The sequence below is a fragment of the Chinchilla lanigera genome, unplaced genomic scaffold (genome assembly GCF_000276665.1).
Source record: "Chinchilla lanigera isolate Chin_1 unplaced genomic scaffold, ChiLan1.0 scaffold00013, whole genome shotgun sequence".
Classification (NCBI taxonomy): Eukaryota; Metazoa; Chordata; class Mammalia; order Rodentia; family Chinchillidae; genus Chinchilla; species Chinchilla lanigera.
This window is the reverse complement of record NW_004955414.1, coordinates 15,539,775-15,561,076: the sequence shown is the minus strand read 5'-3', so window position 1 is coordinate 15,561,076 and position 21,302 is coordinate 15,539,775. Positions and strand designations below refer to the sequence as shown.

Here is a 21,302-nt window from a genome sequence, read left to right as displayed (position 1 = left end):
TTTGCTTTCTGAAGCTCAAATGACACTCCAACATAAAACAATCTAATGGCATCTCTGCAATTAATTCTTTTACATTTTTAACCAACAACAACATAAACCCTGACAACTTACATCATAAGCCATGTAGTACAGTATATATTACTTAAAAAAAGTTAGGTAAGGCATGCATTTAGCCATTTCTTAATTTAAATACCTTTTCTTATACCTCAAGTAGTAAACCACATACCAAAAAAAAAAATATCCCCCCCAAAACCCATAAAAGATGAAGTTATCTTGAATTGTGAAGATTGTAAAACTGACTGCCAAATGAAAATTTAAGAGAATTTACTGCTAGAATGTTTTGGCTCCACTAAAAATAAATGTACTTCAACTTTAAACAAAATTCACATTTTATTTAGATTGAAATAAACTATACAAAATTTTCTTCACCAAAAATAACAGCAATATTTTCTGTATTATTTCTAGATAAACCACAAAACATTCATTTTGTAGGTTTTCCAGGTTTTGCTTATAAATCAAGATGAGGCAGTAGATAGAGTCATGGAAAAAGAAGAAAACAGACAAGTCAGTTGCCTGTATGATGGCCTCTGATTCCATATTGACCATGAAGTGGAAGTGTTCAACATTTACCTGCTGAGAAGCTTATAAAGATGTAGGCTCAACAAAGGAATGTAAACAACAGATGTGGAATACAATGGTAAGCTCTTCCATTCCAACTTTAACTGTAACCTCTTCTTTTAAGTTCATTTAATAAAGACAAAATCTACACTGAAATCTGGTCAGCTCATAAACTTCTCTCTAGTGATTCCCTTAACTGTCCATTACAGATTTTTAATAACACACTTAAAACTCCTACTAATCACAGGTCAATGATGGGCTTCACCATAACGTTTTATAAAATGCATTATTTTCTCCCACATCACCTCAAAATTCATTTTTTCAAAAAGTGACAACTCAGTACCCGAAAGGGGATCCACAGTGACACAGTGTGCTGTCTAAAATGACTTAACTGAAACAATTCCATAGCGCCACCAGCAGAGGTCACGCCGAAGTGGAGCATGGCACTTCCAATGCTATCTTCTAGAAAATGAACAGGTCTCAGAAGCATGAGAGTTCAGAGTGGCCATTTAAATATGGAGATTATCAATGGCTAATATATTCAATGACAGGTCTATAGGCTACCATATTCAGTGATAAGGTAACCTACACATCCCTTACGGCTTTTCTTACAAATAGCAAATATAAGAGAAAGCCTATTTTAAGTCTCTTAGTTATTTTCAACCGTTTCTGAATTATCTGTAGGAAGCTCTGATTTAGTTGTATACAATTTGATATATGTGTCCACCATTAAATCCAGATCATGTTTTATATCAAAATTTATGTTAAGCAAAGCCAAATTACTTGACCTTTGGTCTGTCAAAGTGTTCCTCAAGTATGCTTTGAGATGCTTTCGTCCATTTTCATAGTGTTCATTCTCAACTTTCATCACAGGAAGAATACACAGGACTTTCAGCAAGGCATACACATTAGGAGAAAACTTGATGTCAGGCAAATGGAGGGCTTCATAAATGGTAGATGGAAGCTCTATGTCTTTCCCTCTGTGTTTCCATTTGATTCTCCAACAATGAAGCTCAGCTGAGAGTGTGTCAGGATTGGGTAAGTCACTTCTGTACATGTCAGCATGATGCTCCTCTGATGTATTGAATTTGAGCTGTCCCATGACTGAGGGTACCAAAGACAAGCATTTAAGAGCTTTGAGATGCTGTTCTGAGAATATATCTTTAAGTTCCTGAATAATGTGCTCCACTGTTGGGACACTTAAGGTTTCTTTATAGTAACTCTCAGAGGTTAACTGAGATTCTAGGTTGCCTTGCTGAGCCCTACGAAATTTGCCAGGGAGTTTCATTTGAACATCAAGTTTGGTTGCCAAATTTGTGGCTTCCTCAAACCAAAACTCATGATAAACTTCAATATTTTCCATTACTTCATTGAGTGAGTGTAGGACAGCAGTCAAGCTACTGGCTGCAAAAAAGACATCCGAAGTTTGTCCCTGGAGATTTTTCCCAAAGGCCCTTGTAAAAGATAAGACATTTTTAAGAACAACAATGGTAACAATAAAATCAAAATCTGTCACTGCACTACAGAGTACAAACGCTCGGCCAGCTATATAGTTATTCCATCTAATATTTGTGTCACTATTTATACCATCTAAACATAAAACAAGTGCTTGCAGGAGGTCCACTAAAACTTCAAAAGCATCGTGCCTGCCTGTCCACTGAGAATGACATATTTCCTTCAGTTCTTTACCCCTTTCTTCACTGTTCTGAAAAAGAACAGAAATTATACTGTCAAGTTCTAAAAGTAGTTGTGGTGATCGATGGAAAAAAGAACAAACTTCCTCAATTGTTCCTAACGCAACTGATACCCCTACCACAGGCACTGATTTTGCCAACCACATGTTTAAGGCACAGGAAGAGCAGAGTGTGTAGATAGCCTGGGGATATTTCTCTAAAAGTCTAGAAGCAACAACTTTCATTTTAGAAGAAAATCCACTGGACACAATATAAGCCTGGCCACGACAATACTCCATATTCAGTCCCCACTTCTCAGTTATTGTAGTGTGAAATTTAACAGCCAAAATTTCTGCATCAGCTTCATAAGGCAAGAAGCCCACAAACTCTTCTCTTAGATTATGAGATTCATCAACAAACCTCACCAAGACAGGTAAGTGTTCTTCACCTGCTATGTCCACCACATCATCAGTAATAATGGAAAAGAAGTGTGAGTCTCTCACTTCCCTGAGGGTTTCTTCCCGAATACAGCTCTCACAGATCTCTAGCATCTGTTTCTGCTGCGTTTTAGAACAAAACAATGTGTTAACAGCTGTGGTCTCAAAGCGCTTTCTCAGAACCTCTTCACCAGAATTTATCCGGCACTCTAGCAATGCTTGAAAGTTATCAGGCGTAAAAAGACCTTCCGGAATTTCGTCAGTCTCATGCCCATCCAAAGGTATGTTTTGTTTTCCCATAAGAATCAAAATTTCAAACAGAGACTTTAAGTATTCTTTGTTTTCCTTCTCTTCAAGGGTTAAAGGTAAAATGTCTTCATCCTGTTCGTCGCCTACCACTTCTGCACTGGGATTCTGAGCATTGCTATTGTTTGTTTCTTTATGTTTCTGTTCCTGTTCAGAAGTTTCATCAACTGAAAAACATGAGAGTTAATTTTATAAACAGACTAATAAAGAACTATATGAAACAAAAATATTTACTTTTTTGATTGGCTAAAATCCACACTCATTCCACATTCACAGGGCATCTACTGGACCAGAGAGTATGATATAGAGATTAAAATAAATATACTAGTGGGAGAAACAAACACTGTAAACACATTTTATTCCCATACATAAACAACAAATTTTTTATAATCTTAACAAGGCATTTCACGTATTATTCAAAATAATGACATGTCATTCAGGCCCTCAAAAACCAAACGTGAAGAGAAGATTTACTGAGGACATTGTGCTTAGCATTTTCAGCCATATGGTATCAATCCCACTTGACAAATAAGGACAGTAAATAATGTCTCAGAACATAAATGCAATTAGAAGGATAGAAGTGAAATCAAATCTAAGTTTGTCTGGCTCCAAAGTCCATACACTTTTATACAGGACATGAAACAGCCATACAAACCATTGTAACACAGATTCATGTAACGTTTAGAGTGATTATTAGAAATTTTAGCCTACACTCCGTATTTGGATAGAAAAGTGAGGCTCTACAGGTCAAATGTCCTGCTTAGTTATACAGATCAGTGGTGCCTACAGGAAAAGGATCCAAATTAAAAGAATCACAGTTAGAACCTAATCCTTAAAACTAAAATTAGAGAGGGCCACCAAATCAGTATAGTATTAATTGAGTGTTATGGTTTATTTCTGGATGTCCCCAAAGCCTCATTCGGGGTTTTGGGGGAGATGACTGGATCACAGGGGCATGATACTCATCAATGGACTACACCACTGATGAGTTTATAGCTAAATGTGATGTTGAGAGGTGAAGCTTGGAAGAGGTAAGTCACTGGGGTCATGGTTTAGAAGAGTTATCTCCCTCCCTCTTCCCTTGATCTTGTTCTGCTTCACTACCATGTCATAAGCAAGTCTTGTCTGCCAGGCTGCCTTGGATCCAGCTGACTATGGACTGAAACCTCTACAAATTTTAGGCTACAGCTTATAATTGTGGGTGTTAGACATTGTGTTTCAGCAATGAGAAAGTAACTAAGATATCGGGGGAGGGAGGCAAAAAATTCAGAACAGAGAAGTTATAGTTGATAATGACATGGATAAGGAAGACATGAATAGGCAGAATGCTATTAGCAACAGCAGTCCAATAAAGCAGCAAATGGGAGAGGCAGGTTGTCTAAGTATTAAAGTTGTCTGACTAAACCCCGCATAAGCTATGTTTCCAGGGATCCCATGCCTTTCAGAGCTTCACCAGAGTTTCAGCAAGGGCAGGGAGCACACTTCCTTATCCCTCCTTAGCTCCTGCTGGCATTTATGTTCATCATATACCACAAAGTGGTACTCTGTGCTTGGTAGGTTTTCCCAGGCCAGAAAGCAAGAGGTTATTCTGGACACGGCCTGCCAGTCTTACTCCCTCCTTCCTATCTTTCCTTTGTCCTCCATTACTTATCCACTTCCAATTAACAAGTACTAATTCTACTCTTTTTTTTTTTAGAAAGATGTCACTAAAGACAAAGCACAGAAAATGAAAAGCCAATCCCAATCTTTTTGGACATCTTTCCATGTGTAGGTCATCTATTTACAAGTTCCCTGAGTCTTGTTCTTCATGGCTGCAGTGTTACCTTTCTTACTCTAATAAAGTGATCTATTGTAACACGGACCTGACATTTATGTCACAGTGGTACCCTGAGTCTTCCCATGATTCTGACTGCGAACTGAACTGAATGCAAACCAAATCAAATTCATCGGTTAGATTCAATGTTGAATGGGGAAGTTTGATTCGGTTCTTGTCCAGTTCAGTTTGCAACAGAATTATGGAGAATTGAGTTCATGAACCGAGGTACCCCTATACCTTTCAACTGTTATGACTGCTAACAGCTTACAGCCCTGCAAGTTCTGCAATTCCCTCTGGGTTTACTTTCTAAGATCACTGGCTATAAGAAACTCCAATACCATCAAAATGAGCATAGTTTCCCCTGTTTAGCACCCTGTTTCATGCCACTCCACTTTTGTATTGAGGACCTTTCCCTTCTTTCTTTGCTTAAGTCCTTATCTCATCCATAAAAGGGGAGCTAGCATTCTTTATCAAAGAGCTATTATAAATAATTAATTAATATTAAATAAGGCAGGATGATGTAGCATCAGTAAAAGGTTATGTTAATAATAAAGACAGCAAAACAAGAGGAGATACAGGAGGAATACAAGTAATAATTGACAAGAAGAAAAACAACTTCTAGCCCTCATCCTTCAGTGACACAGCCCAGCATCAGGACCTACAAAGGCTATTGTGATCACTATGCCCAATGTGCCAAGTGCCCCACAGCTTTTATCCTTAAATATTCACCTAGGTCCTATATCCCAAGTGGGGTGGACAGAGATGTAATGCCTACCCTTACTGCTGTCCTTCCTTCTCTATACTGGGGCAGTCTGTGTGCCTGCTGTACCTATCACACTGAGAGCATATAGAAGCGAGGGGTGACCTTTTTGAGGCCTGCACATGACACAATGTGTGGCACAGCAGCACTCAAAAAAGACAAGCCAAATTAAGACTTTAGTCTCAGACTAATTCCAGATCACAGGACAAAAGCCAACCGCACTCTAACATTCATTCTTAAGGTAGTTTTTGGACATGAAACATATTTATTTGTCCTTACCAGGTCAAGGCCTTTTTAAAAGGCATTCAGAAGCTGAGTCATTAACACTATCACTTACTTTTTTTCTGTTTCAGTGTCCTGATTTCATCTTCACTCTAAACAACAAGGAAAAAAACCTTTTAAGAAAACAGATCTCTAATATATCATCTTAGACTCACAAATAAAAAACCTATTTAGAGCTAAATTTTATCCTTCAAGAGCATATATTCTTTATATAGAATACTTTTTTCAGATAGACTATGGGAAAATTAGAATAATAATTTGCTAATGATGCCTAGATTACCTAAATCCTGGAGGGGAAAGAATACACTACTTAACGTTTTCTAGCTAAATCATTCTAACTTTGGGTTATAGGTGTTTACGGGATAATAAAATGCACAAAAGCCCACCATGACACATGGGATCAAATTCAAGAGGATGTAAATCATCTTCCTTCCCAACATAGCCCTGCAGATACTACATAAGCAGGAGGATCTGAATCACAGAAACTAACATAAAAATGGTGAGAAATCCCTGCAAAGCAGAAGGAAACAGAATGCCAGCATGGAAATGAATGCACTGCATAGTGTATGCACTGATAACCTACCCACAGGGTTAGACTGAGAAAGAACTTTACAGCTATACCTTTCCTCTCCCTCCAACACTCTATGATGCTTAGATCATAACCTACCCCATTCCTACCCTGTAGCAGGTGAGTAGTAGTTCTGGTAACAGCTGAAGAAAGCAGGGTACCTGCTGGACAGTTCTGATAACAGAAAACATCAACCTATCACACTGAATACTATCAACCTAGTACTTCCCTCATTATCTTGTGTGCTACACAGTTCCAAAGACAGCAAAATGCATGAGTGCCTGCTGTGAAGTTATCTGAGGTTCCCTGATGGGCAGGGTACAGGGAAATGACAGCTATAGGACAGGAAGCAATTGAACTCCTCATTCCTGGTACCTATTACTAAGAACAGAGCTGATATGGAACACTTTTGTGTGCTGGCATCTAGCTGTAAGCAGTCTGTGAAAAGTAGAAATAAATAGAAGAAATGGAAACTGATGATTTCTCAGATTTAAAAGATGTTATTAAGATCTAGGGCTGGGAATGTAGCCCTGTGGTACAGCACTTGCCTAGCATGTGTCATGCCCCTAGTTTGATTTCTAGCATGGAAACAAAGGTAAATATTACAATAAAAATAAAAGATTAAGTCCTCAGACATACAATGGTCAAGAGGTTGGATTAAAAATAATTCAATCTAGATACAGAATTTTAAATGCTAAATATAAAGAAAAAACTGTAAAAATGTTGATGGAGAAAAACAGATTACCCAGAAGGAGTAAGAATCAAATTGGCACCTAGATTAAAAGATGCAAAGAAACTAGAAAGGACATCTTATAGGTTGTAGGTATCTTCTATGTATCACTTAGTAACATTTTAAAATGTAAAATGGTTTTAAGAAAATAAATCCATGTCTGGAAATTAAAAACAAAAGTTAATTCTACATTAAACAAATGGACTATTACAAAATACCAGCCATCCAAACATAACAGAGGGTGCCAAACACATACTCCTTACTTTTCTAATGTAAATTTTTACTTCAGTGTAATAGTAGCCAGCTGTGTGTCTCTCTGTACCTTTCCCTGAGGATACAGGAAGCAAGCTTTGCATTTACTCATTTGGTACAACAAAAGGCAAGGGGTGTCAAACCAGGATTTACATTCATATTATGCTTGTGAAATAGTTTTTGCGTATGTTTACCCAAGCATCACAGAGGATATAATACACCCACACCACTCTAGGACTGGTTTTTAAAAAACTATTCTTTTGATTTTTCTGGTAGAGTGGTCCTATTCCATACAATGGCACATGAAAAACCAGATTTGCAAGTTTGGGAGGAGGTCAAAAGTGAATCATCAGATTATTCATGCATGGATAAGATGATCCGTTATGGTAAAATACATGGTTATATAACAGAAGAGTATATGGGGGGATGATGGTGATGAGGCTGATGACGATGACAACTTTGATGCTGGCCATGTGAGCCAAAGTTCCTGTGACAGTGAAACAGTGCAAGAATTGACTGATACAGATACAGGAAATTCAAACCTCCTTGATTTAGATGATGAAGAAAACAGCAATGTGAGTACACATTTGACTAGTTGAAATGTGAAATGATCATGCAACCAAATGGAACAATCCAATGGTAAAACTAGGTCTGAAATTATATTATAATGAGGGTCACAGCAGGGGTGAAACATGTTGAACAGAATGCTAGCACTGCCATTCAGTGTTGGAAATGGTAACAGACAAAATGCTACAAGATGTTGTGAAATACAGAGGCAGAAATGCAAGTAAAACATTGTATATACACCAATAGCTATATTCAAAAATGCATTTATTATGACATCTCACTAGCTGAACTGAAAGCATTCATAGGTCTGCTGTACTCATCAGGGACTGCTCATGGTAATCACAGGAATGGAAAAGACTTATGGAAGGGCACTGGGTCAAAATATGGCATAAAAATTCATGTTATTATGCTTTCAATTTAGACATTTATCTTGGAACTCAGCCATCAGGTCCTTATTCATATAGTAATAAACTGAATGATGTTGTGAACAGATTTGCTGCTTCCCATCTCCCAACTAATCAGAATGTGACATTTGACAACTGGCTCACCAGTTTCCAACTGATGTTACATTTGCTAAGTGAGTACAAGTTGACCAGCCCAGGAACTGTAAGCAGGAGCAAAGCAGAAATTCTAAATGAAATGTTGCAATTTCAAAACAGAGAACTGTACAGTACTACCTTTGGATTTCAGGAAGATTTACACTGGCCTCGTATATGACAAAGAAAAACAAATTGATACTGCTGATGTCAACATTGCACCATGATGGAAATAATGATAAGGAAACCTCAACAAAATGGAAGGCTGAGATGGAAACTTTCTACAACAAAACCAAAGGCAGAGTAGATGTTGTTGATGAGTTAGTTATACAGCAACTATGATGTCACTTGAAAAACAAAGCACTGGCCAATGGTTGTGTTTTACTTTATCCTAAACATGTGTGGCATAAATAGTTTGACAGCTTACAAAGAAAGTAACAAGAGCAAAATACCACGGAGGAATTCTTTTGCAGCAGAGGAAAAACTACACAAAAAAATTGTGGACCACACTGTTGAGGTGACAGAACAGGCAGGCAAAAGCATCCCAAAGACCTACAACAGCAATAGGAGAACCAAAAAGGATATCAACTATGTTCTACAAGAAAGGACAGGAAAACAAAACATATGTGCTATCAGTGTGATAGTGTACAGAACATGCAATTTTTATGTGTAAAGACTGTCTCAGATGTGATAATTGAAGTAAAAATTCTTTTTATGTAGAGGTCTCAATATTTTCATTGTAGTTGATATAGGAATTTCTCTTGGTTTTTTTCAGACTTTCAACACCAAAAACCAATCCATGTTGAAAATTTTTATGCTTTTTTATAAGCACTCAATAAATATCAAAAATGCAATACTTTATTTTTGTGATCTTTTTCCTGTTAAGCACTCACTAATATAATACAAAAAAATTAAAAGTAACAATTCATCAAGAGGAATATTCTAAAGAATAAACATGAGTGTGACATTCTCAAGTTTATGCCATGTAATGACAAAAAGTGTGTTAGTACTCCACTGCTACGAGCTAGGAAGTGAAATTACTGCATCTCTAACCCAGCTATTAATATACACAAACAGGAGCTGAGCCTACTGTGGTGGCACACTCTGGGAGTCTGGGGCAGAAGAACTGCCAAGTTTTAGCTCAACTTGGCTAACAATGATTTAGTAAGACCCTGACTCAAAAAAAAGGATTGGGAATGTGGCTCAGCATGAAAAACCTAGGGTTCAATCCTTAGTACTACCCCAACACAATCACTGAAGATAAACATTTTAGATAGTAGAAAAAAATCCTCCAAATCAAGAAGAAATCAATAAAAGAGCTCACAAGTATAGCAATCATTGGTTCTTTGAAAAGATAAAATCACTGACTCTTTGAAAAGATGGTTAAAATAATTTGGGAACAGCAAAACCCAACCAATTAACAGTCTGAGATAAAGAGTATTAACTTTTGGCAATGAAAGAGAAATCCAAGGAATTAGAATAGCATCAAAATCAACATCACCTACTTCAAACCTCTGATGGCTTTACTAAGTCCTAAGTCCTATCTAACTTTCAAGAGCAGATAGTATCTACATTATACAAACTGTTCTAGAAAAACTAATAGAACAAAAAAAATAGGGAATGGTATTCAACTCAGCTGTGAAGCCAACAGAATCTTCATATCAAAACTAGATTAAGGCAAGTACATAAAACAAAACACAAAATCCTAAATACTGACCAACCAAATCATTACATGAAAATACTAACTCCATTACAATCAATTAGATTTCATAAGAGAAATGCAAAGATGGTTTGACATCAGAAAATCCATCAATGTCACTCACTGAAGAATGAAAAAACTAAACTTTTCTACTTGATAGGTTCAAAAAAAGCATTTGATGAGTTTAGTAAGTTCTAATAAAAATCCTGAATATAGGACTAGAAGAGAATTCCCTAAATTTGATAAACAGCAAAGATTGTATGTAAAGGGGAAAAGCAATGTGACATCACTAGAGCTATTTAACATAGTCCTAGGAATAGTAACTAAACAGTAAGAGAAAAAACTAAAAAGAACTGGAAAAAGACAATTATCTTATTTGTACATGACACAATCAGCTGCACAGAAAACTCAACAGACTATTAGGATTAATAATTTTAAAAGTTCATCAAAAATTTTTGGGAACAATCTCAACCAGAATTTATGTTCTATACCAATAGGAACCATAATGTACTTACAAAGTAATCAAAGAAAGTATACATTCACTGTGGTGGATGAACTAATGGTCAACACTCAGCTGAACTGAATCAGCATGGTGCTTGGCGTGGATGGTCCATCTGAGGATTGTTGCCAACAGCATAAAAACAGAACTGGAGGGGAAGATGGTGTGCTACTGATTCTCCTGGAGAAGCCTGTCACACTGGCTTTCCCAATATGAACTCAGCTGTTCTCATTATCAGAGGAGCTTAGGTCCTCACTGTTGCTGAGGACCAGAGGGAGCTGGTCATTACTTTGAGCATTGCTTCCTGGCTCTAGTGCAGATCCCTCAGCCTGCTGGCATAGATCCTTCACCCTCCTGGAGCAGACTTTCTAGCTTCCACCACTGGCCTTTGAGCCTTTCCAGTGCAGATCCTTGATACAGACTTGCATGAGATATTGTTGTGGCCTCTGACTGGTGGAGGACACTGCCTTGGGATCCAGGCCCTCAGCTGGATTCTTTAGGTCTCTAGTGCATGGACAGATTTATTGCACTCTTCTATATTTGCCTCTTTGGGTGAATATTATAAAATAATCCTACAAATTATGTGTCCTATATTGTATCTTTTCTCTTATAAACTTCTGACTACAATATTCACCCATAAGAGCTTCAATTAACCCCATCCCTTCAACAGAGTGCTGGGGGGTGTGTAGCTCAGCTTAGCATGTGCAAAGCTCTGGTTTCAATCCCTAGGAGCATTACCACCACTAACATCATCAAAAAAATAAATAAATAAATAAAATCCAAGTTTGTTTGTTGCAAAAAGTATTAATAACCTCTCCAAAGAACCAGTATTTAGGTTTGTCAATGATTACTATTATTTCACTGTTATTTTATTGAGTTTTTAAATTAATGGATGAGACTAATATAATAAAGATGTCTATTCAAAGTATTATACTGAAAATTACACATTTCTAGGATACCTTGACAAAAGGATTCTCAAATTAATATGGAGGAATAAAGGTTCACAAACAGCTAAGAATGGTTTGATAAAGAAAAGTTAAATAATCACTATTTGAAAATAAGATTAAGTTACAAAGCCATGGTAGTAAAATCAGGGTGGAACAGAAGTAAACACAGAAATAATTCCATGGACCAGATCCAGAAACAGCCTTGCATTAAACTCAGCATATGACAGAACTGGCATTTTATACCAGTGGAAGAGAGGATGAATTGACTAACAGACTACTATAATGGTTTGGATTTTTGGTCATTGAGGGTATGCTTTTGAAGTGGATTTTGGAGTCCCAACCCCTTTCTCTTTTGGCTTCCCAAAAAAGTTGTCATGAGGTGAGCAGCTTTCTCAACTATGTGCTCCCCACCATGATGTACTACTGCCTCAATACAGGCTCAAAGTCAGAGCCAAATGACCATGGACTGTAACCTCTGAAACCATGAACCAAAATAAACCTTTTCTCTTTTTAAGTTGACCTGATATCTTTAACATATACCTTCCAGGCATTTGTTATAGTCATGGGAAGCTGACCAACCCAACCATGCTGGAAAAACTAGTTTTCTATAAAAAAAAAAAAAAAAGTTAAATTCCTATTGGATACCATACATTCAAAGTCCAAATGGATCAAAGATCTAAATATGAAAGTTAATAGAAGAAAACAAAATGAAAGTTAAATAAACATTACTTTAAAAAAGCACACAACAGGTAGAATGATTTGACATATACCAAACACAGTAATGTGTATACCAATAGGTAGAGAAAGAATGCTAATGGTAATAGTGGATGAAGGCAAAATAGTATAACAATGTAAGGGTGTTGCCAGTGGTAATGAGAACAGAAGCCATGCTGATTTTGTTCCCACCTAAGGTCAATAAAAAACAGGTAGATTTGCATCATCAGAACTGAAAGATATCAAAGATATATAAAAAAACATGTATAAATCATGCCATATTTAAAGGTTTTAAGCCTTTTTCTAAATCTCGTCAGGGTCAGGAATGTAGCTTGGTGGTACAGCACCTGCCTCGCAAGCTCAAGGCCCTGAGTTTGATTCCTGTCCTCCCCCCAGAAAAAGTAAATCTTGTTAACACTTAACAGTGACAGAATCCTTATCTCTGAAACTATCCATATCAACTTCTACACTTTCCTTTTCTTTATCTCTTTGTGAATTCTGGAACCATACCTCAGCTTTATGTTTCTTATTAGCGAAGCAAAGGTGGCCCTTCCTCTACTGCCATCCAACTCCAAGAAAGGAATGAGCTGGTGGCCTGTAATCAACAGCATGCTTTGACCTAAACAGTGAGTATCAGCTGTTCTCATCATCAGAAGAGCTCAGGTCCTCACTGTTGCTGAGGATGGCTGCAGTTCTGTGAGGGGTAGTATTAACTGGCTAAATCTAAAGGAGATTTTTTTAACTTAAATAATAATAAAACAGGCTAATCATCTTATACCCAGGTTACTCACTAATCACAATATTTATTTCCCATTATGCTACTTTTGAAATACAGAATTAGTTATATCAATTTTTAACATAAATGTCCCTATATTTAATTTCGCAGTATTATACAGAAGAGGGAAAATTGAAAGTACAGACATACCAATTCTTTTATTCGTTTTCTGTGTCTACTATGTGGATTGTTCAAATGACTGGTAAGATCAAATATTGTTGGTATTGCATTATCTCGAAGAACAGTCCTATAAGGACTCTGAAAAAGAAAAATGTGTTAATTCAGAGATGATCTTTCAGAAAAAAAAATTCTACATTAATGATTTTTCCAGTTCTTCTTCATCTATGGCTCTAAATTATACAGACATCAATTTAGGTCAGTCTTGCTATTTTTTGCATTTACCTTGCTGGCAGTCTTAATGTTATAAATGAAGGAGCTGAACTGATGGTAGATATATGTATTTTGAATTCTGCATATGTATTTCTAATTCAGCCTCCCAGGAACTTGATCTGTTCTGTCCTTTCATGAGCTCAAATCTATAGGACACAAAACTCTCCCAAATAACCTATACTCTTACGTGTTTTGTAGCAATGCTTCCCTCCTTACCTGTTCACTCCACTTTTGTTACTGAGAAATATCAAGGCACAGTAATAATAATATTGCACTGGACAAAAGAAACCTAAGAACTAGTCCAAACTCTACCAATGAACTCCCTAATAGATACGAGATAAATTGTTTTTCCTTTTTTGGACTCCAGTTTCCTCTTCTACATGAGACTTAGGTATCGACTGAATCAACATTTCCCAAAATGAAATTATTTACATACTAATGATCATAGTGCTTGCCCTTTCAGTTATACTAGCATCTGTACTTTAACAATAACCTGTTTGCTGCTTTAGTTATCATTGTCTTATGCAATAAAAACTAAAGAATAGTACCTTTGGATGGGCTAGGTATATTTTTAACACATTACAAAACTGCTAGGATAAAAATTGATTCATATATCACTTGAAATCATTTCCTACCACAAGTGATGTATCTAGTTATATTTTTGCAACACTAAACCAGGTATTTTTAAATTCCCTTTAGTTTCAATGATTTTATCATTGAAGGATGGGGATGGTCATTCTCTATCCTATTTCCTGTTAACCTAATCCAACCTAGCCAGAAGCTGTATCAATATTTAGCAGATGGTAAGTCTTTCACAGCCAGTTCAGTGTTACAAGAAGTTTAAACGAGTAACAGATGATCAACTGCTATTATACTCCCCCAGCTAGTCCAAAGCAACAGTGATTGACTTCTCCTTGTTGCAATGAAAAAGCAAAACATACTTCATTTAAAAAAGCTACCTTAGAAGCAGTGATTGTTTCAAAGAATATGCCAAACAAAAACAACAACCCCTCTTAATTTTTTTCACCCAGGAAAGCAGGCTGGGAAACTGAAATTATGAAAAAAACATAACTAAAAAGTACATACTATCTTGACTTTTATCCAAGGAGTTGCTAATTGGGAAGAATTCCTACTCAGAGTCAATATTTTCTAGTTCAATTGCAAGCATCATAGAAAACACAAAGAAGGAAATCTGATTTCCTTTTTTTTAAGTCACTAAACCCAAGGCCTTTGCATTGAGCACAACGCCAACACTGCCTCCTACTTTAAAACTTTTTAAAATTTTGAGACAGGGTCCCGCTAAGTCATTAAGTTGCCCAGGCTGTGCCTGAACTTATCATCCTCCTGCTTCAGCCCCGTAGAATGCTGGGATTACAGGCATGCACCACCATCCCCAGCTAAAATGTTTCTCAATGACACTCAGCTTCTAGTGTTGGACTAGTGATCCTGAGTCTACCAGTGAGTTTGAATCAGAGACACAATTATTGAAGGAAGCAAAACCTATGATATTCTAAGCTTCCAATCTTTCCCACTGAGCCAAAATCTCAAAAATAAACAAACATCCACACACAGTGAACTCTTCATATCTTAGCAATTACTAAGCAAGGAGAGGGATAAAGCATTTTAATGAACTTTAAAAATTCTAATTTGCTATTTTATAGCAAATTAAGGAAAGATCAAATAGCAGAATATGAATGAAAAATGTGTTATTTTATAAATAATCTTAAGCATGTGCACCAAAATGGTTACATCCAATTTTCATAGGAATGATTTTAACTCAGGATCAAGATTTAATCTTTAACTGCTGATTTAAGGTTTGAGTAAACAGTATTTATCTTATTCTAGCATCGAAGATAACAAAATATTCACCTTTGGCCAAACTAGTCATGAATGTTTATTAATGAAATCTTAAATGCTAAACTAATGAAACCAAAAACTTTACTAAATACTGGATCTAGATACCAGATAATTCAGCTTTTAACATCTAATCTTCTTTTGATATTTAATCTTATATATAAGTAATATGTTTTCATATGTGTTCATTTATTTGAGATTGAAGAATCATTTGGAAATTTAAAAAAACTAGTTCATCTTTCTGTTCTATCCTCTGATTAAACAAGAATACAAGGGTGAACTAGATTTCAAATTTCTCACATTAATTTGGTTGCAAGTATCTAATCAAAAGACTGTGACTGTAATAAAAAGGCAAAAAATGCATATGGTTTATTTAGAATAATAATTTGGGATATTTTTACTTAAGGTCAAGAGCATAAAAGTAGTTTGCCTTTTAAATCTATGAAACCTCTTCTTTTGGTTGATTATTACTACACTCTTAACAAAGCAAGGCAAAAAATATCCCTCAAATATTCGTGATTAAACTGTTGAACCGGAATTGGCTCACCTCCCAATGACTTCACAAGTATCTGCTTCAATTAATTTTGAGAAATAAAATAACCCAATCATTCTTTAGTTTTCTGATGCCTCTGCAAAATGTATCTGAAAAAAATATCAAAATAAATTGCTGCATAACAATAGATAGTGTACCTTCAAATCAAGTTTATATCTATTCCAATATCTAAGATGAAAGATAAAGTGCATCTAAACAAGACTACTATATATTATTTGTTTAACAAAACTTTGTTCCTTACTAGTTATTAATGTTTCACTTTTGCTTCATTTCAACCAAATCTGTCCTATTTGTGCCTTTTATGAATCACAGCAATAACACAATCCTAGATAGTTAAAAATCTTAAGATCTCAGAAATTATCTGATCTGATCTGCTCATTAGAAACTGGGGCCCAGAAAGGGAAAGGTCTAGTCATGAAACTGCAAATTATTGATAGAGATGTTTTTTCACATTACCTGTACTTGTTTCTGGTTGCATCTAGCACATAAAAATTAAATGTTGGCTCTAACAGTAAATTCAAAAACATGAAAACTAAAAGCATCACTCCTAGATGAAGAAAGATGTCACTCATAAAAAACCTCCAGAGAAACTGCTCGAAATAAAAACACCAATATTATCTTAAACATACACCGTAATATTCATCTAGAAGTTTCTAGAAGTTTAAATACAGTTACTGCTGGTGAGGAGGAATAAAGCATCAGGAATGGGGGTGGAGGTAAAAGAAAAAAATTCAGTATTTTAAGAACAAAACAGGTACTATTTGAGTGATTTTTCTTCATAAAGTGGCGGGATATGGGAACAGCTTCCAATTAGTAAATATTTACATTACTTTCCCAAGCAGACAGAGTAAGAGAAAATCCAAACGCTTTTATTACTTACAGTTCTACAGATCATAGAGGTCTCAAAGTGTTTGGCACACAATCGATAATGTTTATTTAGTTGATCAGGTGTTTTATCTTCTAAGTCTGCTCTCCTACAATTCTCCACCCACTTCTGGCATCTATAAGAAAACCCAAAATACAATCATGGAATATGAGCTTAACATTTAAATTTTAGCATTTGGTTTTAAGGCAAATATATATGGATTCCTGCTCTTGTCTCCTAGAACATAATTTGGAGAAGTTGCTTAATAACAAAATGACAGAAGAGACCTTAAAAATCACTTAGTATAAATTCTTCATTAAAGACATAGCAAGTAACTTGCTTAGTCAGGTTCAAAACCAGCAGCAAAACTACAATTTAAATCTGGGTCTTCCAACCCCTAGGACATCCTAGCACCAGAGAGGACTCAACCATAAGCACTACAAGTGAAAAGTCGAACAATCCACAAGGTCAACAGCATAAAATTCCCTTTGGTATTTCAACTTAAGCAAATGAAACAACATGTTGCAGAAAATTTTCAGGTAAAAGTTCCATAAGTTAAGAGTTTTTTGCAGAAGCATGAAGGCTGCACTCATTTGCCTTATTATGAGCATGCTTTATTATCTACAATGATACACACAAACTAGACTGCAAGCTCCATGAATATATGGAATGTGTCTACACAATCTAATACACAGAAAATGTTTAAAATATGAACAAGATAAAAAGTCCATATCCTCTTGGTAAAGATTTACAGAAAAACAAATAATAATTCTTACTAAGCACTTATTATAAGCCAGACACTATTCTAAGTCTTGTCCAAAGGTATTATTATTATCCCTCTTGTGCATATGTACTTCCAAGGAATAGAAATGTTAACTAATTTGCTAAAGGCCACAACTACATCTTTTCCTCATTCCAACTTTCTAAGAATAAAATTCTGTCATCAATAAAAAGTATCACAAATCTGAAAACATAGTCATGTTATAATTACATAATACCATTTTCTTGTATCTTACCACCCCACACCCTGACACTTTATTCCCTTCACTCTAAATGTGTAAAATCTCAACACATTGATTTCAAACCTAAAGTAAAATCACAAAACTAAATTGTGCAGCGTTTTATTCAACCAAGTATTATAACTCAGTAATGATACCTAAATTGCCCATAATTTTTTTGCACAGTTGTACATCTTGATTACAAACATTTCCTGTTTCAAAATCTAAATACTAAATATAAAAACTCTCACTATAAAACAATATTCCATCTTGCTACCATTGAATTCGTTTTTTAATTCTGAATCTCTGGACTCCTTGCACATAGGACACTACTGTCCATATTATTATTAATAAGCTGAAACAGGTTTCTGATACTAATAGTATCTTTACCAGAGACTATGGGCAGGGTAATGGGAAATTATTGTTTCACGGTTAGAGTTTTTGCTTGGCATATGGAAAACTTTTGAAAATAGTGGTAAGAGGGGGCACAATGTTATTAATGTATCTAATACCGCTGAACTGTGCACTTAAAAATGGTTTAAATGGGGCTGGGGTATAGCTCAGTGGTAGAGCATGCTACCTGGCATGCACAAGGGTCTGAGTTTAATCTCTGGAATGATAAAAAAAAAAATACTGTAAATGGTCAAAATGACCAATTTTGTCATATATACTTTATCAAAAGAAACTACTGAATTGTACACTTTAAATGGGTGAATTTTATGGTATGTGCATTATATCTCAATAAGGATGTTTTAATAAGGGCTCTTAAAATTCTCAAAGGGGACAATGATCTCCCCCGCAAAACACAAAAAAGTTTAAAAGCCACTCTGAAGGGAATTCCAGCAATTCAAGGGAGGTTAAACTAGATCTAAAAACTTGTTCCACATTTGAGATGTAAGTCCCAAGAGACAATACCTCTCTGAGTGTAATAATGTTCAGCTACACATGGACAGAAATGACTTGCATCCACTGATCAGTTATTCCCTATTCCCTCTTTCCTCCAGCCCCTGCCAACCACTAATCTTTCTCTCTATGGACCAACCTATTCTGGACGTTTCATATAGCATAAATGGGGAATCATATAATATATGATCTTTTGTATCTGACTTCTTTTGCTTAGGATGTATTAAGTTCACCCATTTTGTAGCATGCATTGGTACTGCATTCCTTTTTACTGTTGAATAATATTCCATTGTGTTCACATACATTTTGTTTATCCATTCATGTACTGACCAATGTTTGGATTGTTTCTACCTTACTGCGAGTTATGCTGCTGACAACATGCATTGTACATTTGTTTTCATTTGAGTACCAGTTTGCAATTCTTTTGGATATATTTCTAGGACTGGAATAACCATTAACTACTGTGGTTTTTATTTGAACTTCTCTAATAATGAGTATGTTAGCCATCTGTATCTCTTCTTTGGAGAAATACCTATTCAAGTCCTTTACCCATTTTCAGGGGCTGGGGCTATAACTCAGTGGCACAGCACCTGCCTGGCAAGTGCGAGGTCGTGAGTTCAATTCTTGGTACCAAAAAACAAAAAACAAAAAACCTTTATCCATTTTGAGTTGTCTTTTTGTTGCTGACTTGTACAAGTTCTTCATATATTGTGGATACACACGCCCCATTAGTTGTACTATTTGCTAATATCTTCTTTCATTCCACTTTTTGGTAATGTTTTTTGATACACAAAAGCTTAACTCTGGATGTCCAACTTATCCATTTTATCTTTTATTGCATGTGTTTTGTTTTGTTTTGTCTTTTTGAGACAGGGTCTTACTATGCAGTTCAGGCTGGCCTTGAGCTCACTTTGTAGCCCAGGCTGGTCTCGAACTCAAAAGGATCCTCCTGTCTCCAGGGTGCTGGGACTACAGGCCATCACAGGCGTGTGCCACCATGCCCAGCAATTGCATGTGTTTCTAGTTTCACATCTAAGAATCTGCCAAATTCCATCATGACTTACGTCTGTTTTCTTCTAAGAGTTTAATAGTTATAATTTTTATACTTAAGTCATTTAAGTATTAGCCATTTTGAGCTTCTTTCTTTTTGCTTATTTCAGTATATGCTATCAAGACAGACACTTATTCTTCAACATCTATGAGTACTCTCAAACTTCATGTCTCAAATCAAATTTTTAACACCTCTCCATCAAAAGCTACTTTTCTCAGTCTTTCACATCTCAGTAAATACTCAGGTTAAACATCTCAGGAGTCAACCTTGACTCCTTTTTCTCTCAGGACTGACATCCAAGCCACTAGCAAATCTTACAGGACTCACCTTCAAACCTTATCTTAATGCAACAATTGACCACCTCCACCTCTACTAATCTGGATTACTGAAAAAGCTTTTACTTGATCTTCCTGGTTTCTCACCTTTGCTTCCTTTCAACTTAATAAGCGCTCAGTCATCCTGTTAAAGTAGGAATTTTTCTGTTCTAATTCATAAATCTCACTCAGAATAAATGCAAGAATGTTCTCCACGGACTATGATTTTCTGTGCAATCTGCCCCTCCACAAGCACCCTTTTTAGTCCCATCAGTAAGCATTCCTTGCCTTTGCACTATTTCCAGAGTCTGGAATGTTCTTCTCCAAGATAGCATGGCTGGATCCCTCGTCCACTTTAGTTCTCTGCTCAAGTTCACCTCCTTAGTGTGGCTTTCTCTGACCACTCTATTTAAAAGAGTAACTGTGACTCTCCTACTTACTCCTCTTCAACCTCTGCTTTATTTTTCTCTATGGTATTTGTCACTATTTGACACAATACTGTATATATTTTATTTGTCTATCTCCCCAACCTCTGCTAGAATGTATACTCCTTTGGGGTTAGGATGTTCGTTTGTTCATTTTATCCACCAGAACTCAGAACAATTCCTAGCACAGAGCAGGCCCTGGTTGAATGAGGAATAGCACACATCTGTCCCTCTTAATGGGTTTGTGCGCTTTCTACAAGCAATGACAGTATCAGTCACCTCTAAGTTACAAGCACTTAACATCAGTACTCGACACAGTAGGTATGCACTGCTTTTAAATGACTGAACAAGAAAGCCTGTCAAACTAACAGTCCTCACCCTATTACGCCCTAAATACAAGTCAGCTTGTGGGTTACCTCAAAGAAGAGGTTTCAAGTACCAATTCTCACGCTCCCACGTGTGTCCCCTGCGGTTCTCACAACCACCAAAGGATATGACAATGATTAACGGTCAAAGCCTGAACGTGAGCACTGAGCAATGACAAGTCCGAAGGAGGGGCTGGCTGCGGCCTGACCTGAGATCAAAGACGGCGGCGGGACTCCGACAGTCAGTGACAGGCACTGTCTTGGGGCCGGAGTGGCAAAGGGAAAGAAGGGCCCCAGTGAGCACGGCCAGAGTCCAAGTCCCTCTTTGACAGCTAAGAAAATTAAAGCCCAGAGAGGAGAACGCATTACCTGAGACCACACAGCAATCACCCAGGGCGCGCGCCC

General features: G+C 36.4%; 1 protein-coding gene across 1 annotated transcript in view; it reads right to left on the bottom strand.

Annotated features, from left to right (window-relative positions):
• Positions 1-412: 412 nt before the first annotated feature.
• The window catches only part of Prkrir (protein-kinase, interferon-inducible double stranded RNA dependent inhibitor, repressor of (P58 repressor)), a gene marked incomplete in the record, with an annotated part of 21,530 nt that continues 640 nt past the window's right edge, over positions 413-21,302 (bottom strand). The window contains 4 exon segments of the mRNA XM_005379872.2: positions 413-3,201; positions 5,948-5,984; positions 13,330-13,437; positions 16,857-16,977. Of these exon segments, the coding sequence (XP_005379929.2) occupies positions 1,268-3,201; positions 5,948-5,984; positions 13,330-13,437; positions 16,857-16,977 (2,200 nt within the window).